At 34.8% G+C, this 27,497-nt stretch overlaps 1 protein-coding gene across 1 annotated transcript in view; it reads right to left on the bottom strand.

Annotated features, from left to right (window-relative positions):
- Frmd5 (FERM domain containing) overlaps positions 1-27,497 on the bottom strand; it is a 501,610-nt gene that overhangs the window by 377,028 nt on the left and 97,085 nt on the right. The window contains exon 4 of the mRNA XM_090406270.1: positions 23,240-23,282. Coding sequence (XP_090262396.1) covers positions 23,240-23,282 — 43 coding nt within the window. The remainder of the gene's footprint in view (positions 1-23,239; positions 23,283-27,497) is intronic.

The following is a 27,497-nucleotide window of genomic DNA, read 5'->3' as shown; positions in this document are numbered from 1 at the left end:
ATGCGGATGATGTTATACTTCTAAATAAATCCGCTACAAGTCTGCAAGATTCTCTGACTAAATTGAATAGCTGTTGTAATAGATATGGTATGAAGGTCAGCAATAAAAAGACAAAGACAATGAAAATAGGCAGAATCATTGAAAATGTCAACTGTGTTGTGAATGGAGAACCTGTGGAACAAGTAAAACATTTCAGCTACTTAGGCACAATTTTTACTGAAGATGGTAAACTAAATATAGAAATAGACAACAGAATCAGCAAAGCTGGTATCGTGGAAAGTCAACTGAATAAATTCATATGGAATAAGAAAGAAATTAGTCGGAACACTAAATTAGCTGTATACAAGACTGTGTTGAAACCAATTTTAACTTATGGATCTGAGAGCTGGGTCAGAAGTAAAACACTTGACCAAAGACTAGAGACCGCAGATATGAGAGTCCTGAGAAAGATTAGAGGCGTGAACAGATGGCATCAATGGCAATATCATATTAAAAATGAGGATATTAGGAAAGAACTTGACATTGTCAGCATCCAGGAATGCGTTAGCAGAGCTAATCTCAGGTGGTATGGTCACTTAAACAGAATGGGCAAGGAAAGATAAGCAAAACAAGTGTTCTCTGCCAGGTTGACAGCAAAACGCCGCAGAGGAAAACCAAGATATATAGGTTGATTGATACGGTACAAAGTGCCTTAGACGATAGAAATATAAGATCTGATAATGTTGGAGTCTTGATAAGTAACAGACTGATTTGGAGGAAAATTGTAGATAGGAAGTTAGTAATGATGTAATTTTTTCATGTAGTACTGTCATATCCTGTACACCCCTTGAGGGTACATGGCAGGAATTTGATGATGATGATGATCCATTTAGTATGGATGTATTTTGATTATTTCTAGTTCTTGGTTGAGAGATTCTTCAGAGGAGCAGAATTTGTGTGCTCTGGTAACTAGTGATTTAATGATGCCAAATTTCTGAGATGGATCATGAGCGGAAGAATTGTGAATGTAGCGACCTGAAAATGTAGACTTGTGATAGACAGATGTGGCAATGGAACCATCTTCTTTTCTTTGAATGTGTAAATTCAGAAAGGAGATCTTTTTCTAGCGTAAAGTTGATGCAAGGGTGAAGAAGGTTTATTTTGTCTAGAAACAGGTGTAATTCATGTTCGGGATGATTCCTGACTGCAAAGACGTCAACAACATATCATAACAAATCTTTTCTTCCAGGTGTTCTAGAAACAGGTTTGCTAAGTTTGGTGATAAAGGAGACCCCATTGCTGTTCCTTCTTCTTGCTCGTAAATTTTACCTTTCCAAGTGAAGTAACCAGATGCAATAACAAATTTGAATAATTCAACTATCTCAGATGGAAATTTTTCAGTTAATAATTCTACTGTTTCTTTATGGAGAATGTTAGTGAAGAGAGAGACAATGTCGAAGCTAATTAAGAAGTCAGTTTTTAACAGTTGAATGTCTTTTATTTTTACGTGAAACTCTGTGGAATTTTTGATTGAAGAGGCTGGGTGGCCTATGTGAAGACGGAGAAGGTTAGATAATAAGAATCTTGATAACTTGTAAGTCGGGCTACCAATAGAATCTACGACGGGTCTGAGTGGAACATTAACCTTGTGAAGCTTAGGTAAACCATAAATTCTAGGAGGTCTAGCATGGTATGTCTCGAGTTTTTTTAGTTGTTTCTTCATCTAAGGAGGATTCATCAAGTAACTTATTTAGTGGTGAATTCACAACAGGTTTCATTATATAAAAAAAAAGTATTAGATCAAGTTTCACATTTTAACCTGACATGTGTCCCATGTTACAGAAAGTTAGGTGTTTTTGATGATAGTTGACATTGCACAATGACAAGTACATAGATAGCTAGTAATCTGTTGTCACTGGAAAATTAAAAGGCATGCCCCCCCCCCCTAGTGTAAGGGTAATAACATGAATTTTATGGGAAAGGAAGCTCAATATTTAAATTTTTTAAGTGATAATAATGTTATGAAAAGATGAAATGTCGAAATTGTCAAAATGTACTAATATTGAATACCAAAATTCTGAAATTTCAATGTCACAAGGCCAGAGCTTTCACTGCAAAAACAGAAATGATATAGATATAATTTTTAAAAGAGCACACAATGCAGAACATGGTCCAAGAAATCTAACCAGTCAATATAATATACCCAATCAATTAATAAATTATTTTAACAGTATTACAACATCAAACAAAACTAAAGCATACAAGAAGATTTCCTAATTGGCTTGTATTCTGTAATCCAATGCTCCCCTATGTCATATAGTTGAGAGTAATAGACAGTGGTAATACAATGGTAATGGACAGTCACTTATCTCACTCACTAACAACTTCTCTACTTTTATAATAAAAAAAAAATAAATAAAAATTCTGCCCATTTCAAATTACTAATAAAAAATCATACCCTTATTTACTAATGTACCAGTAACAAAACACTCTTTATTTAACTAAAGTAATTTGCCTCCCTAATATCTTTGAATTATTAAAATTTACTATGAATGCAAGGTACTTTACTTGGCAAGAAAAAATTTACAAACAGAAAATCTACATCCCTCCCTTAAGTTAAATTTACATGGAACATGTTAATAACAAAGCACTTACCCCAGCTACTTTCAAACCCTTAGAATAGTTATGGTTTGTTGATGATGTGTTGCCATTTATCCCCCCCCCCCACCGATAGGCAAGACACTTTGGATTCTTTTGTAACTTACCTTAACAATGAACATGCTAAAATTCACTTATCATAAAAAGATTCATATAACTGTTTGCCTTTTCTTGACACAATAACTTTTGCTGGTTTGCTATCTTCTTCTTCCTAACATGGATTTCAGGCCAGGTGGCCTGTTCATGCTTCATGCTATTGTTACCTATAATTCACCTCTATTGTTCTCCTTTGTGCCTACTGAGATATAACTTCTAAACTGACCTTCTGGGGTCGTTTCCCATTTTGAGCTCTGACAAAATTTATTTGTTTATACTGCGCCAGTCAGAGCTCTAAGATAGAAATTCTTACCCAGAGAAACCTCCCCAGAAATAAAGTAATACTTTATCTAGTTTAAGTAGGTAAGTAAATTTCAGAGTTCTCAGTCATGGCCTTGACAATCTTAAATTTCCCCTTTTCCCCTCTAAGCATAGGTTCGATATTTTCGTGAGTGGTAAAATTCAGTCTCTTACTCAGACAAACTCAGGTATACATGGGAAAGCATGTTTATTAATAAGCAAGCAATGGTAATTGTCTTGCAAGTTATTTATACACACTCTTGATTCATCTAAATCACAAACATGGCTCTCGATATCAAACTAGATTACTGCTACTAATGGCCCATACACATTAACTTGGGTTTAGACAATTTATGAACGTACACTACCAGTCCAATTCAATCAACATAACACAGGAAACTATCTCTAAAATCTCACTATCTTCTTTTCTAATCTCTGTCCATTTTACACATTCGTCACTAATAGATAATACATAAAATGAAGATTTGTATGTTACCACCTTGTTAGACGATTTCTTGATCCTTCCGTCTGTTCTTTGTTATGGATTGTCCCTCTGTACAGTGATCAGCCACCACATGGAGTCACATGCTCGTCCCAAATTAGCCCCTTGTTTCTTTTGAGCTTACGAACTTTTTGCGTCGCTGCTTTTAACACAATTTACCTTCAAAGGGAATCCTTTGCTGCTTTCTCATCGGTCAGAACCAGACCGATGGCCAAAACTCGAAACACTGCCGTCATCTCATGCTAAACTTCTTCCGCGCCACTCAGCAACTGGAAACATGTTGCTGCTATGACGTCTTCAGATGTCTTATCGGATATCAGCCATGCTGACCCGCTTCGGAACTACGAGCCAGAAACCCATGTGGAGGGCACACGTGACTGGGGAACACCACAGGAACCAAAACCAGAAATGTAAAAGGAGCCAAAAGAGAGAGTCTCAAGCCATGTGAGTTCATTTTTAAACTTTTCTACAGTCCCTGCTTCCGTACTCCAAGCTTGTCTACGACGCTTTCCTATTTGCTGTCACCGAACGATGTCACCTCCTCGCTGAACGAGGATCGCTCTCTTCAGGAAATGAGAATTTCGAGTGCCTTCCACGAATGCCTACTCATCGTTTGTTACGTCATCTTTGGTGGTCAAACTGCAACCTTTGAACTTTTGTTCGCATGACAATACGCGATTTTATACGTCATAGTTTAATATTGATGTTTTTGAAAGTTTAAGATTTTAAGAATTTTTTAAGATCTATTTTAGACAATACTTTAAACATAGTACAATCTAATACTTATTTCCTTCTTCGATTTCATTTTAATTTAGGATTCAATTTCTTCCTTTATATTTTAATTCCCTTCTTAAGCAAAGTTAACATCTGCATTTTCACATATTATGTCTGTTTTGCCAAGAGTACGTGTGCTTTTGCTTGATATTGTTGTTCTTGTTAAGTCTCGAATGGTGCAGTTCTATTCTTGATAGAACCATCATTCAAGATCTAACACCATCTCTTTCTTGGTCTTCCGATTCTTTTTTTTCTACTTATTTTATATTTGTATAATATTTTTGGTAGTCTGCTGTTGTCTATTCGATTTAAATGTTCTATCCATTTTTGATTATACTGTCCAATGTAGTAATTAATTAGTTTTATATTCAGGGATTGTAAAATTTCTTCATTTGTTTTATGGTCCCACTTGGTATATCTAGCTGTTTTTCTGAGAAATTTCATTTCTGCTGTTTGAATTTGTTTTTCATCTTTCCTTTTTATGGTCCATGTTTTGCTTCCATATAGTAGAGTTGGTTTTGACAAGACATTATATAATCTGATTCTTGTGTGTTTTTGTACTAGGGATGGCTTAAATATATTATTTATTATGCCATTTACTTTGACAAAGTTTGATATTTTAGTGTCTATGTCATTTCCTTCTTTGTATGATAAATCACATCAAGTATTTGAAAGTATATACTTGTTCTAATATTTTATTATCTATAACTATTTTACTTCTCATTGGGTTTTCTCCTTTGAATGCCATTATTTTTGTTTTTTCTTTAGATATTGTCATATTATATTGTTTTGAGATATCATTTAATGATTTTAATGATCTTTGTAAATCATCTTCTGATGTAGCTAATACTATTTGATCATCTGCAAATAGTAGTGTATCCATTCTTCATTTGTGGGGTTAATTGTATACCAAATGGGTTATACTGTTTCCAGATTGTCATAATTTTATTTATACATATATTGAAAAGCAGAGGTGAGAGAATACATCCTTGTCATACTCCTCTGGATATATCTTTCCATTCTGAGATTTGTTCTAATTTAACTGCTACTTTATTTCCTGTATATATTTCTTGAATGGATTGTAAAAGTTGGTTTGGTATATTTAAATCAGTTAATATTTTAAACAATTTTTGTCTACTAATTTTGTCAAAGGCTTTTTCATAATCAATAAAAATGCCATGTGTGTTTCTTTTTGAAATTCTCTTCTCTTTTCTATTAATAATCTTAGAGTAAAAAGCTTCTCTTTTAATATTCCTGCATATATTTTATATCCTGTATTTAGCAGACTAATTCCCATATAGTTATTGCAATCATTTTTATTTCCCTTTTTATAGATTGGGATAACCTTTTTTCCAAGAGTTAGGAGTTTTTCCAAATATCCAAACCATACTAAAAAAGGGGATGCTCTTGCTTTAGTAATATGATTGCCTGTTATAATAAAATGACAAGAGCAGTTGATGAGGGAAAGGCATATACTGCCATTTTTTTGGATTTTGCAAAGGCATTTGACAAGGTACCACATGATAAAGTGATATATAAGTTGCAGTACGGGTTTAGATGTCGGGTTAGTCAACTGGATTCAGGATTGGCTGTCTGATAGGTATCAGAGTTCTGTATGGTGGGGCAGTATCAAGGAGGCAGAAAGTTACAAGTGGGGTACCACAGGACTCAGTACTGGGACCTGTATTGTTTAACCTTTATATCAATGGATTGCAAAGAGATATTCAGTTGTTTGCAGATGATGTGAAGCTGGGAAGGGTTATTGGGTGCAGATGCGGCAGCCCTGCAAGAGGATTTGAATAAACTAGACAGATCAGCAAATGAATGGGAGTGTTGGTTTAATGCAGCAAAATGTAAAGTCTTGAAGTTTGGGATACATCGATGGGAGGAGCTGTACTGGAGGAAGTAGGGGAGACAAGAGATCTGGGGATGATGACTGATAGAAAATTGAAATTCAGGGAACATATTGCAAAGGTGATGAAGGTAACCCAGAGGATTGCTGCAATACCGAGAAGGATGCTGACCTACAGAGATAAAAGAGTTGTCGTTCCATTGTAAATGACAACCCTAATCAGACCACACTTGGACTATTGTTCTCAAATTTGGTCCCCAGGATTTGAAGGGGATAAATTAACTGTAAAGGATACAGAGGTGAATAACAAAGATGGCTTCAAGACTGTACAATGTTAGTTATGAGGATCAGCTGAGGAAATGTGGACTGCAGAGTTTGGTAGATAGAAGGAGGAGAGTGATATGATTGAGACTTTTAACTGTTAAGAGGTAGTTACAGGGTTGACACCGGGGAGTTCTTTCACTTGGTGAAAGAACAGCAGGAAGGAGCAATGACAAGGGGCCATCTCTGGAAGTTGCAAAAGGAGCTGTGAGCAAGAGGGTGAGGAGCAGTTTCTTTGCATGGAGGGTGGTTGAATTGTGGAATGCACTGCCTGATAGTGGTGAGAGCAAGAACGGTCAATGAGTTCAAGAAGTGGAATGATAGACTTTGTGTTTCTTAGGAAGGATCTCCCATGATGAGTCTTTTGACTCTATGGAGGCCTCAATAATAAAAATTTCAGAAGTTTTTCACCTGCATTTTTGTATAGTTCCATATTTATATTGTCTTCTCCTAGTGTTTTCCTGTTTTTCATCTTCTTTATTATATTTTTCAGTTCGAACATTGAGATATTTTCTGTTAGGTCATTCTTTGTTTTATAAAATTTTAATTAATTGTTCTCATCTGTCCAGAGATTTTGAAAATTTATCCATTTTTCTAAATCTATTGTTTGTATTTTTATCTTTTCTTTTATTTCTTTATTCATGTATTTTATTACTTTATAGGTTTTGGGTTGTGGCTTAAATATATTCTTTTCTAGTTCTGTTTTTGTTCCATCTTTCTCTGTTTTTTCCTTATTTCTCGTTTTGCAATTGCACTGTTTCTTTTATACTCTATTTCTGCTTCTACTGTTTTGTTATTTAGCCATTTCTATAACTGTTCCTTTTTTGTTCTTATTATATTTTCTATTTCTTTGTTCCAGTCTTGTAGTCCTCTTTTTCGAATCCATTTGCGCTCTATTCCTAAGCATTCTGTTGCCGCTTCTGTGAGAATTTGTTTCAAATTTTCCCATTCCTCATCTACGTCACTTGATTCATGTATGGTTTCTGTTTTTAAGCTTGTGCATTTTTGATATTGTTGTCTAACCTGGGGATCCGATAATGATAAAATTTTGTAACTCAGTTGATAAGAATTTTCAATTTTATGTATTTTTAGCCACTTTGGTTTAAACCAAATTTTTGCTGACATCATATAATGATCAGTGTTCAATTCAAGTCTCAATATGCTCTTACGTCTAAAATTAACTCCACTAATTTAAAATTTGCGATAATGTAGTCAATTACTGATTTGTATCATCTGGATGACCAAGCATATTTATGTATTTCCTTGTGTTTGAACACTAAATTCATTACTCTCATATTATTATAAACAACAAGATCTCAAAGTCCGTGAACGTTTTGATTACATGAATTTTTGCAAAATTTACCTATGGTTGTTTTGTATTTTTTTGTTTCCTATTCTGGCATTTAAATCTCCTGCTAATAGTAAATAGTCAGTTTTGTTTGTTTTATCTATAACATTCTGTATAAAATATATCACTGTCTTCTTTTCCTCTCTTCTGGTGCATATGCACCAATTATTGTTATGTGGTCTCTTATTGTCTTGAGTCTAATTTCTATTAGTCTTTCATTCAAATAGTTATAATATACAATATTGTTCTTTAGAGATTTATTTCCCATAATCATTATACATGCTTTTGCTCTTTCTTCTTTTTTTATCCCACTGTAGATCTGTATATAGTTTATTTCTTTTGTACCTTTTTTTTTTTGTTTCTGTTACTATATATATCTTTATGTTAGCTTAGTTTAGTTGTTTATCAAGTTCCTCTTCTTTGTATGCAATGCTTCTCACATTCCATGTTGCAATCTTCATTATGTGTTCCTTATTCCAATTTTTTTAACCTTTTCCTGAATTGTGGTCTTTTCCCAGATAATAGATCTGGCTTTTTTTGGATGAGACTTGAATGTGTATCGAATTTCCTCAGGGCAGGTTACTAGCCAGTTGCTGGGTAAGTTCAGTGGTAGGGCTGCTACTTAATGCCTCTGGACAGGCAGATCTAACAGCATAACCCTAACATCCTAACGGAGTAAATGCTGTTAGATCTACCTGTCAAGAAGCATTAGGTAGCAGCCCTACCACTGAACTTACCCAGCGACAGGCTAGCAACCTGTCCTAGGAAAATTCAATACACATTCAAGTCTCATCCAAAAAAATGCCAGACGGATTATCCGGGAAAAGAGAGTAGTTATGGTTTGTTGATGATGTGTTGCCATTTATCCTCCCCACTGATAGGCAAGACACTTTGGATTCTTTTGTAACTTACCTTGACAATGAACACGCTAAAATTCATTTCACATCATAAAAAGATTCATATAACTGTTTGCCTTTTCTTGGCACAATAATAACTCATCTTTTGCTAGTTTGCTATCTTTTCAATTTATAGAAAATCAACACACACTGGAAGATAGCTACAAAACAAATCACATCATCATCCAGCCCAGAAGTATAGAATTCTCAAAACACCTACATACAAAGCCAGGGCCATTTGTTCTAATGATGAAGCTCTTTCTACAGAACTCAACTATTTTCACCATACTTTCTTGGCCAATGCCTACAACTCCCACAGAATAGAAAAAAAAATACTACATAGTCCCCTATTTCCTCCATCCCAAACACAAGAACAAAACACCTATTCCTATTCCATATATTCAAAGTACATCTGAAAATATAGTCAAAGTACTAATCAAATATAACCTCAACATTATATTCAAACTGCATGTCAAATTAGCAACTCTAATCTGTTCTCTTAAGGATAAACTCTATCCTCTAGTACATCCTGAAGTTTATGAAGTTCCCTCTGACTTAGCCTATTATGGACAGACTGGAAGATCAATTAATATCCACCTTAGAGAATATAAGAAATACATTTGCTGCCATTATTATGACAAGTTGGAACTGGCAGGCAACACTTTGGACAGCATGCTTCAGAGAGGAACAGATGGAAGAACACATGCTATACAGAAGTCATTAAAAGTGAGAAAGACTATATTTAGAGTCAGCAATGACTAAGCAGCATTCTCCTAACTGTCACAAAGATGGAGATGGCTACATTAATATGCCAAAAATTTGGGAGGCAGTTATTTTATGATCCTACACAACTGGTAATACTTATTTTATACAATATTAGAGGGTATCTAATTAGGACTTTAGATCTTTTATCAGTTATAATTTGAATGTTTCAATTACTCATTGTCACATGTAAACTGTAACATGTTGTATTTTGCTCTGAGGATGCTGGTTTGAAATCCAGTAAAATATAAGCCAGTTAATAAACATACTTTTATAATTTAGTGTTGTTTGATGTTACAATATCATAAAATTTGAAAAAAGTACTGGAAAAATACACTTCACAGAAAATATCAAAGACATCACATTGGTTTCTACTGATATAATTGCAAGTCTGGACATAGTAAATCTTTTTTTATTAACTTTCCAAGAATAGAAACCATACAATCATTTCAAGATATCTTCCTACCAGACACACTGGACTTCTTTAAACACTGCAACAACAGTTCTTCAGATTTGAAGAGGATTTTTTAAACAGAAAGAAGGACTAGCAATGGGCTCTGCTCTTTCTCCTATGTTAGCTGACCTATTCTTGGATTGGTTTGAAAAAATAGCCCTCCAACATAAAGAAATGCAACCAAAAATTTGGTGAAGACATGTTGACAATAGATGAGTGGAGATAAACAGTTAAATGAGGAGTGCAAAGGGCAAGGAAGGAAGGTGACTCACTTAGTAGGGTAGCAAAAGTGCCGTATCAGCAACAATTAGCAAATGATGCTAAAAGAAATCCTAGGCAGATTTTTTGATATGTGGCCAATAGAAGGAAGAATGATTATAGGAGGATGATGTTGGTCGGTGATAATGGGAGAACGATAAATACTGAGAAGGATATAGTAGATGTATTAAATGATAATTTGATTCACGCATTCCATCCTTGTTACATAATGCAGAACTTAAGAGCAGTAAGAATGGAGGAGGAAACACTGATGGTGAGTGAGGAATTGAGTAAGGAGGTATGTGAGGAATTGAGTAAACGTGATGACAACAAGGCCATTAGTATGTTGGATTGGATGTTGGCTGTCTGACAGGTATCAACAGGTTGTGTATGGGGGAGTGATATCCCAGAAGAAGAAAGTCACCAGTAACTTGTCCCAAGTGTCTGTTTTAGGACCATCATCATCAAATTCCTGCCATGTACCCTCAAGAAGTGTACAGGATATGATAGTACTATATGAAAAATTTACATCATTACTAACTTCCTATCTACAATTTTCCTCCAAATCAGTCTGTTACCTGTCAAGACCTCCTACATTACCAGATCTTATATTTCTATCGTCTAAGGCACTTTGTACTGTATCAGTCCACCAATATCTTGGTCTTCCTCTGGGTCGTTTTGCTGCAAACCTGGCAGAGAACACTTGTTTTGCTAATCTTTCTTCGCCCATTCTGTATAAGTGACCATACCACCTGAGATTAGATCTGCTAATGCATACCTGGATGCCGACAATGTCAAGTTCTTTCCTAATATACTCATTATTAATAAGATACTGCCATTGATGCCATCTGTTCACACCTCTAATCTTTCTCAGGACTCTCATATCTGCGGTCTCTAGTCTTTGGTCAAGTGTTTTACTTCTGACTCAGCTCTCAGATCCATAGTTAAAACTGGTTTGAACTAGTCTTGTATACAGCTAATTTAGTGTTCCGACTAATTTCTCTCTTATTCCATATGAATTTATTCAATTGACTTCCTACCATACCAGCTCTGTTGATTCTGTTGTCTATATCCATATTTAATTTACCATCTTCACTAAAAATCGTGCCTAAGTAGCTGAAATGTTTTATTTGTTCCACAGGTTCTCCATTCACAACACAAGTGACATGAAAACGGGACATTTTCAATGATTCTGCCTATTTTCATTGCTGAAGTTCATACCATATCTATTACAACAGTTATTCAATTTAGTCACAGAATCTTGCAGACTTCTAGCGGATTTATTTAGAAGTATAACATAGTCTGCATAAAGCAAAGAGCTAGCATTAACATCTCCAATTCTGATATCATGTTTAATACAGCTTTCCTTCATAATGTGATCCATATAGATAATGAATAACAGAGGGGATAATGTACATCCTTGTCTCACACCAGATTTAACATTAAACCATCTTCCTGCACTTCCTTCAATTCTAACTGCTGACTTACAACTCAAATAAAGACTAGGTATTGCTTGATATAATGCTCCATTGACACCATATAACTGTAGCGTATTGAATAGCTTCTCTCTTGGCACCTTGTCATATGCCTTTTCCAAATCGACAAAACTTAAATGCAGATCTTTGTTATATTCCCATGATTTCTCCACTATTTGTCGTAAAGTGAAGATCTGATCCTGACAGCCTCTATTTGACCTGAATCCAGATTGTTCTTCACCAAGCTTTTCTTCCACAATTCTTCTCAGCCATTTCTCAAGTATACTTGCATAGATCTTGCCAGGAACACTCAGTAGGGATATATCTCTGTAATTCTCACATTCAGTTTTATTTCCCTTTTTATATATGGGTACTATGAGAGCTCTATTCCAATGATTGGGAATTCGTCCCTCTGTCCAGGCTTTCTGAACTATGCAGTGCAGCCACTGTAAGACTTTTATATCACCATACGTCAGCATTTCTGGCTGAATATATTATCTACTCCTGCTGCCTTTCCACATTTCAAGCCTTTGATGGCTTTTTCTACTTCAAGTATGGATATGGTTTCCTGACTGCATGCCTGGTCAGTGTTTTTTTTATCACTGTGCTGTCATCACTGCTTGTTTCATTTAGCAAATTTTCAAAGTAATTACTCCATACTTCAAGGATATCTTTTTCTCCTGTTTTCATGTCACCTTTATCATCTCTAACTCCTTTTACAGCACTCTTGCCTCCATTCCTAAGCTTCTTCAACAACCTCCAAAATATTTTGCCACCTTCTTGATATTCATTTTCTATGTTCTTGCCAAAGTCCTCCCATGACTTTTGTTTAGCTAGTTTTACACGCTGTTTAGCTTTCTTACATTTGTTTCTGTATTCTCTAAGAACACAAGCCAACTTATTTGCCAGGAACTTTTGATATGCTTTCTTCTTTTCTTTCACTGCCTCTTTAACTTCCTGTGTCCACCATGGAGTTCTAATTTTTCTATCCTTGCAGATAACTTCACCACATGCCTCTCTAGCTGAATCAATCAGGGTTTTCTTCAAGGCTTGCCATTGAATCTCCAAGGTTTGGTTCCTGTTCTCAAACTCTTTCATTTTTCCTTCAATAATTGCTGTGTATTTTAGTCTACAGTTCACATCTGAGAGCTGCTCAACTTTTATTAGCTTTAAAACTTTCTCACATGTTATTCTTTTCAATATGAAATTCAATTTTATCCTACTCAAGACTAAATAGTGATCACTTCCAATTTCAAATCCTCTGTACACTCTGGTGTCCTGCACCAGGGAGAAAACATCACTATCAACAATAACATAATCAATGAGACTTTTCTTATTCCTTGCCTCTTCTCTCAATGTGAATTTGTGCACATTTTTATGTTGGAACATGGTGTTAGTAATAACCAGTCCATGTCCTGAGCAGAAATCCAACAGGTATTTGCCATTATTATTAGCTTTGCTCTTTTCTCCAAATTTTCCCAAAACATTTTTGTATGTCTGACAATCATTTCCTACTCTGCTATTTAGATCCCCAACAAGGACCAACTTTTCATTTTTCATTGTGTCAGTTGCTTTCTCTAAAGACAAAAAATTCCTCCACTTCTACCTTAGTGGACCCTTCTGTGGGACCATAGGCACAAATATGTCTCATTGTCCAGTTCCCCATTCTCATATTTGGCCACATCACTGTACTTTAGACTGCCCGCCATTCGAGAAGATTAGGCTCGTATTTAGTGTTGAATACTATTGCTTCTATTTCTTTTCCTTGATTGTCATTGTCTGAATATAACATTTTGTATTTATTGCTCAAAAAGATCTCACCAGTTTTTTTCTTTCTTTGTTTCAGTCACCCCTATTATGTCGATATGGTACTTATCCATTCCTCAGCTAGCTCCGTTTCTTTGCAATTCAGGCGTCTTATGTTGATAGTACCGATCTTGAACTCTGGTGATGTTGAGTTGGGGTAAGTTTTAAGATTTGTTCCAATAAACTGACTTTTCGCTGTTTGCCCTGGTTCCCTGGCGAAAACAACAGGGGCCTTGTTTAACCGGGTGACGCCCCAGCCAGCATGAAATTTTGTCATGTTGTGCCATCATTTTGTATTTTGGTTTAAGCCAATAAGAATACAATTTGTTCAGCTACATCCCAAATTGCCAATCATCCTTGTTCGTTGAGTATCCAGGTAGATACCCAACAAGGTGCACCACGAGAAAGTGAGGATTGGACATTAGGGTCAGAAGTCCTTGTCGGTTCTCTGCATTCCTTTAAAGGCTATGTGGAGGTCTCCTCTCAGTTATACAGCTTTGACCCTTAAGCACCCCTATCACAAGTATATATGAAAATAAGTAAATACAAATAAGATTAAATCACGAGCTATCATATATGAGAGAGATAAACCAAGGGGTGTCCTCTCTCAAGTATATATGAAAATAATCAAATACAAATAAGATTAAATTGCATGCTATCATATAAGAGAGAGAGAAAAACCAAGGGGTCCGACAGGAATGTCCCCTCTCAGCGACTCTTTTTAATATCTACTTAAATGAAATAGTAATAAAATGGAATAAAAATTTACATCAAGGAATTAAACTTTCTCCTACAGTGAACTTAAGCACTCTCCTTTTTGTCGATGACCAAATAATAATTACAAATTCTGAAGATAACTTACAGAAAGTTATTTTAGATCTAAATGAGATAGCCAAAGATTATGGTATGATAATATCAACAGAAAAATCAAAATCTATGGCCTTTAAAGGACAAGGTCCAGCAAGAACTAAAATAGTAATAGGTAACAAGATCTTAGAACAGGTGAATTCATTTAACTACCTAGGATGTATGATCACATATGAAAATGAAAAAGAAAAAAACGTAAAAATTGCAAAATATTTAAAAATAAAATTAACTCTATATTTAAACCAAACCTAGTTCAAAAACAAACCAGACTAAAACTATACAATACATTAGCCCTACCAGTCTTAATGTATGGAAGCAAAATCTGGACAATAAAACAAAAAGACAAACAAAGATTAATAACAGCAGAAATGAAGTTGATGAGAAAAACTGCAAAGTATACCCTATTTGATCACAAAAGACATGAAGAAATTATGAAAGAATTAAACCAAGAACAAGTAATAGAAAAAATATAAACATAAATGGATGGAACACGTTCAAAGAATGAAAACCGAACGATTACTTAAAGTACAAGCCATTAGGAAAACGAAAACTAGGATGTCCTCTTAAACGATGACTTCTAAGGCCGGAACAGTCCATGCAAGGGCCTAAATCCTTGATATGCATGATGATGATGAAGTCCCACATTGACATAATTGGTGCTACCAAAGAAGAAAAACAATAACATGTGAGATTCTTTTAAATACAAAATACTATACTCATGCAATAATGATCAGGTAAAAGAAGGTATAGTGATAGTGTTCAACACTAATGACATTAAAATGGTAACTGAATAATGAAACTTATTTGTGCCATTGGCTCCCAATGGCATAAACTTTTTATATATAATATTTGCCTTTTCTGAATTAGAAAAGACAAATGAGATATATAAAAAGTTAGATCTTCTGTAGACTTAACGGCAGAAAAGAAAATGAATACCAATCGAATAGAAATTTTTAGGGAAAATGCAGAGAAAAGAGCAAAGCCAATAATAACAGTAAGCATTGGATTACTGTTTTTGCTGAATAACTGGTACGAAGGTCAGCAATAACAAGACAAAGACAATGAAAATAGGGAGAAACAATGAAAATATCAATTGCATCCTGAATGGAAAACCTATAGAACAGGTTAAACATTTCAGCTATTTAGTCACTATTTTTAGTAAAAAAGGAAATTAAATATGGAAATAGACAACTGAATAAATCTATATGGAATAAGAGAAAAATTGGTTAAAACACTAAATTTGCTATATTCAAGACAGCGTTCAAACCAATTTTAACATCTTTATCTGAAAGTTGGGTTAGAAATTAAATGGTAGATCAAACAGTAGTATAGACCAAAGATATCAGTTTTAAGAAACATTAGTGAAGTTAACAGATGGCATCATTGGCAGTATCACATTAAGAATGAGAAAGAAATTAGAAAAGATCTTGACATTATTAGCATTCAGCAATGTGACAGAAGAATTAATCGAAGATGGTAACTTAAACAGAATGCAATAGGAAAGGCTAGCAAAATAAGTTTTCTGCCAGGAAAAGATCCAAAGGAAGAATCAGATCTCTGCGATTTAACACAGTCAGAAGTGCCTTACAAGACCAAAGTATAAGATCTGATAACATTGCAGTCTTAGCATGTTGGCTGATGGTTAGTGTATTCGCTCTCCAACCATCTGGCTGTGGGTTCAAATCCCACTGTGGATATAGAGTTTGTAGTTTTCTTTAGATGGGAGATGAATTTCATTGCCCAGCGTGAGACTACCACCACTCTGTTTACTGGAGGCCTGAAGTAGCTTGAGAAAAAAAGTCAGGGTACATAAAAAGCAAATTTTAAAAAATACAAAACATATATAAATCTGATAAAAAATAAATAAATAAATAATCCTTAGTGGGGTGAATAAACATCAAAGCTGTATAACTGAGAGGAGACCTTCACATAGCCTTTAAAGGAATGCTGAGAATTCACCAGGGCTTCTGACCTGTTGTCCAATCCTCACCTTCTCGGGGTGCACCCTGTTAGGTATCTACCTGGATACTGAACAGACGAGAATGGGTTGCCAATTGGATTTAGCCGACCAAATTGTCTTCTTATATGCTTAAACAACAATATAAAATGATGGTACAACAAGACAGAATTTCATGCTGACTGGGGAGTTGCCAGGCCAAACAAGGCCCTCCACTGTTTTCACCAGGGAACCAGGGTGAACAGTCAGGAATAAATCTACTGGAATAAATCCTAAAACACACCCCAACTCAACATCACCAGAGTTCAAGATCAGTACTATCAACATAAGAAGTCTGAATAGCAAAGTAATGGAGCTAGCTGAGGAACTGATAAGTACCAGATCGACATAATAGGGGTGACTGAAACAAAAAAAAAAAGACAAAAACTGGCAAGATTTTTCTGAGCAACAAATACAAAATGTTATATTCAGGCGATGACAATAAGGGAAAAGAAGCTGTCACTATAGTAATGAACACAAAATACAAGCAGTCTCAACTCTAGTGATATAGGCTAACATCCAAATGGGGAAATGGACAATGAGACTTATTTGCACCTATGGTCCCACAGAAGGTTCTATTAACGAAGAAGTTGTGGAATTTTTTAGGCTTTAGAGAAAGCAACTGACACAATGAAAAAGGAAAAGTTGGTGCTTGTTGGAGATCTAAATAGCAGTGTAGGAATTAATTGTCAGACATATAAAAGTATTTATGGGAACTTTGGAGAAAAGAGCAAAGCAAATAATAATGCAAATATCTGCTGGATTTCTAATCAGAACATGGACTGGTTATTACTACCACAATGTTGCAACATAAAAATGTGCAAAAATTCACATGGACAGAAGAGGCAAGGAATAAGAAAAATCATACTATGTTATAATAAATTTAGTTTAATTCCTTTATCCAAGTGTGAGCAAACAAAGTTTGCACCTGAAAGTATCTTCAGGACTGGGGTAAGGTAGTACAACCCTAGGCAACTCGTTGCAAAGGTGGAGCAAGCTAACATCACTCCTATCTCAGTATCTACCATAATGCAAAACACATCTGCTTGTGGATATGTATATATAATGTCATGCATTAAGGGAAGGGCCACTACCCAGACTAGTTTCAACCTTTATTGAGGTCTCTTCAGTGGGAGCCAGGCCCAAATGGAGATACCACGCAGAAGCATTAGCAAGGTCATCTTTACCTATAGGAGTTGCCAAACGGTGTGCAACCTTTTTATTAAATTAATCTGGATTTAGAGAAAGATGTTGAAAGTTTATTTTTCACTTGGTTAGACTATAATAAATTTAGTTTAATCCTTTATCCAAGTGTGAGCAAACAAAGTCTGCACCTGAAAGTATCTTCAGGACTGGGGTAAGGTGGTACAACACCAGGCCACTCCTTGCAAAGGTGGAGCAAGCTACCAACACTCCTATCTCAGTATCTCCCATAATGCAAAACACATCTAGGTAGAGATGACCTTGCTAATGCTTCTGCCTGTTATCTCCACTTGGGCCTGGCTCCCACTGAAGAGACACCAATAAAGGTCACTTGATTAAACTAAATTTATTATAGTCTAACCAAGTGAAAAATAAACTTTCAACATAGTATGTTATGATTGATAGTGATGTTTCCTCACTGGTGCAGGACACTAGAGTGTACAGAGGATTTGAAATTGGAAGTGGTCACCATTTAGTGTTGAGCAGGATAAAATTGAATTTCATACTGAAAAGTAGAACATGTAAGAAAGTTTTAAAGTGAATAAAAGTTGAGCAGCTCTAAGATGTGAACTGTAGACTGAAATACACAAATATTATTCAAGAAAAAAGCAGAGTCTGACAGTAGGAACGAAACTTTGGAGATTCAGTGGCAAGCCCTGAAGAAAACACTGATTGATTAAGCCAGAGAGGCATGTGGTGAGGCTGTCTGCAAGGATAGAAAAATCAGAACTCGAGGCGGTGAAGGAAAAGAAGAAAGCATATCAAAATTTCCTCGGAAATAAGTCAGCTTGTGCTCTTAGAGAATACAGAGACAAATGTAAGAAAGCTAAACACTGTGTAAAACTAGATAAACAAAAATCATCAGAAGACTTTGGTAAGAACATAGAAAATAAATATCAAGGTGGTGCCAAAATAATCTGGAAGCTATTGAAAAAGCTGAAGAATGGAGGAAAGAGTGCTGTAAAAGGAATTAAAAATGATAAAGGTGACATGAAAAGTGGTGAAAAAGATTTCCTTGATGTATCGAAAAGATTTCCTTGATGTATGGAAATTTTTTTACTAGTAACAGCATACTAGTAAAAAACACTCAACAGGCATGCAATCAGGAATACATATCCATACTTGAAGTAGAAAAAGGTATCAAAATCCTGAAATATGGAAATGCTACAGGAGTAGATGGTATTCGACCAGAAATACAAGTATAGAGGTCTAAAAGTCTTACAGTGGCCACACTATAAGACTTTTAGAACCATAGTAACCAAATAAAACTGAATCTGACAATTACAGAGGTATTTCTCTATTGAGTGTTTGTTCCTGGATAGATATATAACAGTATACTTCAGAAACGGTTGAGAAGAATTGCGGAAGAGAAGCTTGGTGAAGAACAAGGTGGATTCAAGGAAAATAGAGGCCATCAGAATCAGATTTTCACTTTACGACAAAGAGTTTAGAAATTGTGGGAATATAACAAAGATCTGTATTTAAGTTTTGTAGATCTGGAAAAGCACATGACAAGGTGCCAAGAGAAAAGCTATTCAAAATGCTACAGTTATATGGTGTCAATGGGGCATTATATGAAACAATATGTAGTCTTTATTTGAGTTGTAAATCAGCAGTCAGAATTGAAGGAAGTACAGGAGGTTGATTTGATGTTAAACCTGGTGTCAGACAATGATGTAAATTATCCACTCTGTTATTCATTATTTATGTCCATCAGATTATGAAGGAAAGCTGTATTAAACCTGATATCATAATTGGAGATGTTAATCTCAGCTCTTTATGTGAATGATGTTATACTTCTAAATAAATCCAGTACAAGTATGCAAGATACCCAGTCTAAATTGAATAACTGTTGCAATAGATTTGGTATGAAGGTCAGCAATAACAAGACAAAGACAATGAAAATAGGCAGAAACATTGAAAATATCAACTGCATTGTGAATGCAGAACCTATAGAACAAGTTAAACATTTCAGTAACTTCAGCATGATTTTTAATGAAAATGGTAAATTAAATATGGAAATATTCAATAGAATAAATAAAGTAGGAAGTCAACTGAATAAATGTATATTGAATAAGAGAGAAATTATAATGAAGGTTTATTTTCTTGATCATATGAATTAGTAAAATAATATTTGGTTTACAGATCAAGTATTGATAAAATTTATTAATTCGACCAACTAGTTTCGCCACACTTTAACTGTTGGCATCTTCAGGGCATTGACATATAGGCTTAAAACAATCTCACAATTATGAGTAACTGTAAAACTGACAAGAATAATTACAAATAAAATAGCATCGAACGTGAATAAAACACGTATCGCACGTACAATGTTAGCTAGCTTTTGCTAAGGAACTTCCTGTAGTTTGTGTTGAAGTTCATTTCTTGTATTTTTAGAGATCTGATTAGGGTTTTCCATATCACTGGGAGTATAAAACCTTGATTTCTGTTAAGGTTAACAGTGGAACGAACGACTGTGGCTGCTTCTTTGAATGGTAGTTTTGAATGGTAAAATTCTTAAATGGTAGTTTTCCTCTATGTAGGGGGAACAGCTTTTGTTCCACTCGATGACATAGTTAGTTGTAGAGAAATGAGATGATAGGCCAGAAATGTCCTGTCGTTTTTTACATAGCCAATGTGCTCCTTTTGCCTGATTTCGAGGCTTCTTGAAGTCTGTCCGATGTAACTTGAGCCACATGAGCATGGAATATTATAAACACCAGCATATTTATAGAAAGGATGGCTATCTTTTGGAGATCTTAGTAGTTTATGAATAGTTTCTAATGGTTGGAATGTTACTCTTATTTTGTGTGGTTTGAGGAGGCTGGCGAGTTTGTTGGAGATGCCACTTATATACAGAATTGCAATAGTTTTTATATATTTGAATATCTTCTTGTTCTCTTTGTGGTGGTTCAGAGTAAAGGATTTTATTGACTAGTGTTGGATTCTGATTATGTAGAGATTAAAGTAATTATTATTTGCTTCAGAATCCAACATGATCTTCCATCACAAAGGCTAGACTTGTAAATATTATTTAATGTAAACAACTTATTTTAAAATTTAATATTCATATAACTACTTTCATTTTGTCTAATATCCAATTATTTAATCAAAGATATATGTATTAATAGTGATAAGACTGTATTAAATATTATTAAGCTATTTTAATTATTACTATGTTAATATTATAAGAATTTATATTCAATATTTTAACTGCGCATTTATTGAAATGTAAATATTGTCTATTTATTCCTGTTTGTAAAGTTTAACATTATGCAATAGATCAATTTTATTATATTTTGTTTTGTTGTCATGGAAACGTATGTAAGTAAGCGAGCGCGAGAATTGGAACACAACGTGAGGAGAAGAGTTATTGAAAAGAGTTTTAGATCACGAGAACAATTGAGGCAGGAAAAACAGATATATAAGCGACGAACGCTGGAATTATGAATTAATTAGGAGATTGGAGCATTAGAGATTTATTAGAGAGAGAGAGATTGGTATTAGGTTGGAATCGGGCATTCAGCAATCACAGTGCGATAATAGCGAGTCGGCAAGTCACTCAAGCAACTAAATAAAATCAAGGTTTTATACTCCCAGAGATATGGAAAACCCTAATCAGATCTCTAAAAATACAAGAAATGAACTTCAACACAAGCTACAAGAAGTCCCTTAGCAACAGCTAGCTAACCCTGTACATGCGATATGTGTTTCACTCACTTTCGATGCTATTTTATTTGTAATTATTGTCAGTTTTACAGTTACTCATAATTGTGAGATTGTTTTAAGCCTATATGTCAGTGCCCTGAAGATGGCAACAGTTAAAGTGTAGCGAAACTAGTTGGTAGAGTTAATAAATTTTATCAATACTTGATCGGTAAACCAAATATTATTTTGCTAAGAGAGAAATTAGTCAAAACATTAAATTAGCTGTATACAAGGCATTGTTCAAACCAATTTTAATTTATGGATCTGAGAGATGGGTTAGAAATAAAACACTTGACCAAAGACTAGAGACCACAGATATCAGTGTCCTGAGAAGATTAGAGGCATGAACAGATTGCAATATCATATTAAAAATGAGGATGTTAGGAAAAAACTCAACACTGTTAGCATCCAGGAATGTGTTGGAAGAGCTAATCTCAGGTGGTATGGTCACTTACATAGAATGGGAATTGAAAGATTAGCGAAATGAGTGTTCTCTGCCAGGTTGGCAGGAAAAAGTCCCATAGGAAGACCAAGATATAGGTGGATTGATACAGTAAAAAGTGCCTTAGAAGATAGAAGTATAAGATCTGATAATGTTGGAGTCTTGACAGGTAACAGATCAATTTGGAGGAATATAGATAGGAAGCTAGTAATGATATCAGTTTTTCATGTTGTAATATCATATCCTGTCCACCCCACACACACACGTGAGCACGCACGCACAGATATATATATACAGGGTGTTCGGGATAAATTTGACATATTTATAATTAATTATATTTTTCCGTAAGTTACATGTATTAACACACACTTCTCTTCATTTAAAAGTTTGGACCCTTCTTCATTCATATACAAGATGTCAGAAAGGATGGATAGCTGGAACCCACCTGAATCATGGAAGAGAATAACTTGTATCATGATGATTCGTGCCCGCCATCAAAATAAGGATATTACGACTGCTGCCCAATGCTCCCTGAATACAGTAAAAACAATCAGGCATGAACTAGAGACTTGCAATGGTGACTACGAGGATGTAGCAAGAAGAAAGATCCCTAGCAGACGATCTGATTGCGTTCGTACAGCAGAATTCCTCGCAAATCTGCAGGAACAGGTGTTGAAGAACCCTGGCATTGGAATTCGGGCTTTGTTCGTGGAGTTGCTAACTGTAGTCAAGCCCTGGATAACAAGGGTAGCCAATGGTAGGCCGTATGTATGGCAGCAGGATTCGGCCCCTTGCCACACCTCTGGGAAAAGTCAAAAATGGTTGTCTGAAAATTTCTACGACTTCACCAGTCCAAATGTTTGGCCTCCAAACTCCCCAGACCTTAACCCCATGGATTATTTTGTATGGGGCGCAGTTGAAAAAGACACCAATCGCACTTCCAGTAATACAAAAGCCCAGTTAATGGATAAAATTAAAACAGTTTTTGCGGCCCTTCCCAGGGAGACTGTAGCATCAGCTTGTTCGAGGTTCCGAAGCAGAATTGAAGCTGTGATCGATGCTAATGGTGGTTATTTTGAGTAAATCTTGTTGATAGTATTGTAATTAACTCTGCCTGTAATGTTTTTTTGTCAATTCATTAAATTTAATAGATACAAAGAAGATTTTCTTTTTCCTTACGAAACTGTCAAATTTATCCCGAACACCCTGTATGTATATATATATATATATATATATATATATATATATATATATATATATAAGGAAAAATTTCAGATTAATTGAGAATATTTATTTATTATTATTGCAGCTGAGTAAATTAACATCAAATATTTTTATGTAAAAGAAAAGAAAATAAGTGGTTCTAATAAATAAAAACTGATATAATTATTAATTCAAATAACTAATGAGCTGGAGATGGGAAAAATAACACTTTCTGAACAAAGAGTCAACAGCAAAAAAAGAACTCTTGACTCTATGTAATGCATAACCAGATTTGAATGCAAGTTTTTTTTTCCTTTTTTTAATTACAAAAATTCCTACCTTTTACTTGTTTTAAAATAGATCGAGTTGGATCTAACCAATGCTAAAAAAAAGGATAAAAAAATGTAAATGAATTACACAGTACAACACAATTTTTGCTGACTTTTATATGAGACTTGTTTTTTACTAATTTGGGTGCGCAGATTTCAAATATCAAACCCATTTTTCTCTATCACGTCAGGTTTTTCCTCTATGGCATTTTCTTTTTGCTAATTTGTAAGTTTTTGATAGTTTTAAGGAGGCAGTACTATTTAGAGGATCAAAAAAATCGATTTTTTAATATTATTTTCTGAAAGTATGTACTTTTAAAAATCTGTTCCTAACTTTTTATAGAAATTCGAAAAATTCCTGAAGATAAAGTTTATTATTCAAAGCGATGCGCAGATCAGAATCGGAGTGCTCACTGCTCTCGCTTGTTAGTAAATGAATAAATGCATAAGAACCTGCAACAGCACGTACTGGCGCTTTGAATGTGAGAGAGGCCGATGATTAGATACATAACTACTAAACAATATTCATTAAAAATTACAAGAATATTTATAAAAAAAATAACAATTTTACTTACACATGCGTTTCAGGGAATAAATTGTTGTTTGTAGCAATTTCTGCTGTGTGTTCTGTTTTTGCAATCCCTTTGAATACTCCAACAGTAGTCGGCCATCAAGTGAGAATCCCATCTTCCTTGGTACTGATCTTCCATAGTTTTTAAGTCTTGATGAAATCTTTCGCCTTGTTCATCCAGCACCTAAATTCTAGGGAAATCTATCAAGATGACTGTATAGGAAATGAAGCTTTATGCTCATGTTGCAACCTAGGCACTGGAAATTTTCAAGCATTGTTTCCACTAGATCTTGGTAATTGCATGCTTTTGTGTTTCCAAGAAAATTATTCGCAACCATCGTAAATGAAGTCCAGGCCTCTTTCTCAATTTCGTTCATAGAGTTGATGAAATTTGGGTCTCTCATTAAAGTTCTAATTTGCGGTCCATCAAATACACCGGCTTTAATTTTTTCATAACTAAGTAGTGGAAATTTTTCACATATGTATTGGAAACAGTCACCTTGTAAATCTAAAGCTGTAACATACTGCTTCATGAGACCTAGTTTGATATGTAGAGGTGGAAAAATGCTTTTTCTCTGTCGATTAAAGGTTGATTTATAACATTCTGTTCTCCAACATTTAAGGATATTCTAAGAGGCCAATGTTTCTGACTCCAGTGTTGGATTCTAGTTCAACTATCCCAGAAGCATAGAAAACACGGAAACTTTGTATATCCTCTTTGAAAGCCAAGTGAAAAGTTCACCATTTTAAGATTCACACAGATGATCCAGTTATGGTCTGTATATTTTAATAACTTCAGAACCTTTTTAATGTCCTCATATGTTTCCTTTAAGTGGACTGAATAGCCAATAGGAATTGAGCCATATACATTCCCATTGTGTAGTAAGACACACTTGAGACTTCTGCTTGAACTGTCAATAAATAAACGCTACTCATTTGGATGATATTGTACAACACTCATTTCAGTTAGTAAACCTAACACATTGTTAGAGTAAACAAACCCACACTCGTGTTTAAAATATTGTACAAGATTACTTTCCCTGCTACGATAAAAAGTTATTTTCGTATCTTGCTCCAGTAAGTTTTTTTTCATTTAATCTTGAAGCTAACAATTCTGATGATTCCTTTGATAGGCCCAAATCTCTTACTAAGTCATTCAATTACGCTTGAGAAAAATGTTGCAGTCCAGAACTAGAAATTAAATTTTCATTGTCTAAATCAATATCCGGGTCTTGCTCCTCAAGAACATCTGGCATATCCCGATCATGCTCGTTCTCAAGTAAAGGAAGTCCTTTATAAATTGGCACGGCTATTTCATTGGAATGAGCAACTGGCCGAATTGCTGAGTCGAGATTTGGATACACAATTTTTTTCTTATTCTTCTTATTATAACCAGAAGTCTGAACTAAACAAAAATAGTAATCATCTACGTGATTTTTCGGTTCACGCCAAATCATTGGAATGCCAAAAGCTAATTTTTGGCGTTTTTCCTTGCTCCACTGTCGTAAATTTTCTACACGACTTACACACTTTATTTGGAGCCCATGACTTGTCCTGATCTGCAATTTTTACATCAAAGTATGCAAAGTACACTTTCTTAAGGAAATCAGTGATATTTGTACTTTGACTGGGAACAGTAAAGCTGCCACAAATGTAGCAGAAGGAATCTACACTATTGACACAATTTCGAGTAGTAGACATGGTGTATTTTCTTCACTGCCGACTAACATGCAATTAACAAGACAAAAAAAACCAGACACTTTATTGAAACGTTATAAGCGCACATCATACTTTCACGATCGATTAACAATTGACTGATTTCGATCGTTCTTTGTCCACTATGATGCATATAGCATTCAATTGTTTTAGGCAGTTGCCATCACCTACTTTTCATCACCTAAATGTATTAGGTCGGTTATCGACATCTCTCTCGCATTCAAAGCGCCGGTACGTGCCTTTGCAGGTTCTTACGCATTTATTCGTTTACTAACAAGCGAGAGCAGTGAGTGCTCCAATTCTGATCTGCGCACCACTTTGAATAATGGGCTATATCTTCGGGAATTTTTCGAATTTCTTGATATAAAGGTTAGGAACAGATTTTTAAAAGTACATACTTTCAGAAAATAATATTAAAAAATCGATTTTTTTGATCCTCTAAATAGTACTGCCTCCTTAAAACTATCAAAAACTTACAAATTAGCAAAAAGAAAATGCCATAGAGGAAAAACCTGACGTGATAGAGAAAAACGGGTTTGATATTTGAAATCTGAGCACCCAAATTAGTAAAAAACAAGTGTCAGATCATAATCAGCAGAAAAAATTTTTTTTTTGTTTATACTTTATTTTGTTTATACTATATACTTACTTTATTTTGTTTATACTATATACTTACTGTATACATACAGTAGAACCTTGCCATTCAGAGTTACATTCTTGAAAAAAACGATGGATAAATCTGCAATACACAAATAGAAGACTGCTAAAAACCTACGGTTATCTTCCTTAACTTTTGTTATTTCCCACAGAATTTTATTTAAATGTGAAAGATTTGACTGTCTCAGTTCTTTTTCAGGAATATAATGCAGTAAAAGCTTTTGACTGAGTGGATCACAACAGACTGTGGATTGTAATGAGATCAATGGGAATATCTGAACATTTTATTCTCTTAGTGAGCTTAATAAGAAACATTAAAAATAACTTTATCATCCGGGAGATTTGGTCTAGAGTTGTATTTTTTTCTATAGAGTTCAACGAATTTTTTGATTTGAGATACTTTGCTAGACAGAAAGGCTTTGTTGTAGCTGTTGTGTATCATGCGGTCAATAATATTCCAAGTTGAGTTGTCTATGCTATTAGAAATATCATCAAACATGTTCCGGCATTCAAGGTCAATTCTGTTTAATGCATATCTGACATATTGGATCCTATTTCTGAGTAATTCTAAAGAAGTTTTATAATAAATGCATTTAGCTTTTTTTGAATTTATATGTCCTTTTACAATTAGGAACTTGGGGATGATCGAATACTGTCGACATCTTTTAAGGAAAGTGAGATGGTTGAGCAATTTCACTTTTTTGCATTTATCTTTTTCTAAACAACGTACCTTGTGTTTCGTATGTCCATCTAGACCAGGGATCAGCAACCTTTTTTAAAATTATATCTGTTAAAAAAAAAATTGGGGAGTCGCACGGTTTTTTTTTTTTTTTTTTTTTTTTTTTTTACAGTAACACGTTATCATACTTGTAAAACACAGGGGTGACATGTCACATTAAGGGTCAAAGCTGTATAACTGAGAGGAGACCTCCACACAGCCTTTAAAGAAATGCGGAAATGTTCAATCCTCACCTTCTCGTGGGGCACCATGTTGGGTATCTCCTTGGATACTGAACGAAAGAGGATGGGCTGGCAATCTGGAATTTAGCCGACCAAATTGTATTCTTATTGGTTAAACCAAAATAAAAAAAAAATGATGGTAAAATATGACAAAATTTCATGCTGGCAGGGGCATCGCCCGGTTAAACAAGACCCCCGTTGTTTTCGCCAGGGCAAACAGCAAAAAGTCAGCTAATGGAACAAATCTGAAAACAAACCCCAACTCAACATTACCAGAGTTAAAGATCGGTGCTATCAACGTAAGAAGCCTGAATGGCAAAGAAATGGAGCTAGCTGAGGAATTAGATAAGTACCAGATCAACAT

Source organism: Typopeltis vanoorti, chromosome 16 (assembly GCF_054136105.1).
Source record: "Typopeltis vanoorti isolate ZY-2024b chromosome 16, IOZ_Tvanoo_1.0, whole genome shotgun sequence".
NCBI lineage: Eukaryota > Metazoa > Arthropoda > Arachnida > Uropygi > Thelyphonidae > Typopeltis > Typopeltis vanoorti.
This window is presented reverse-complemented; position numbering and strand designations above follow the sequence as displayed.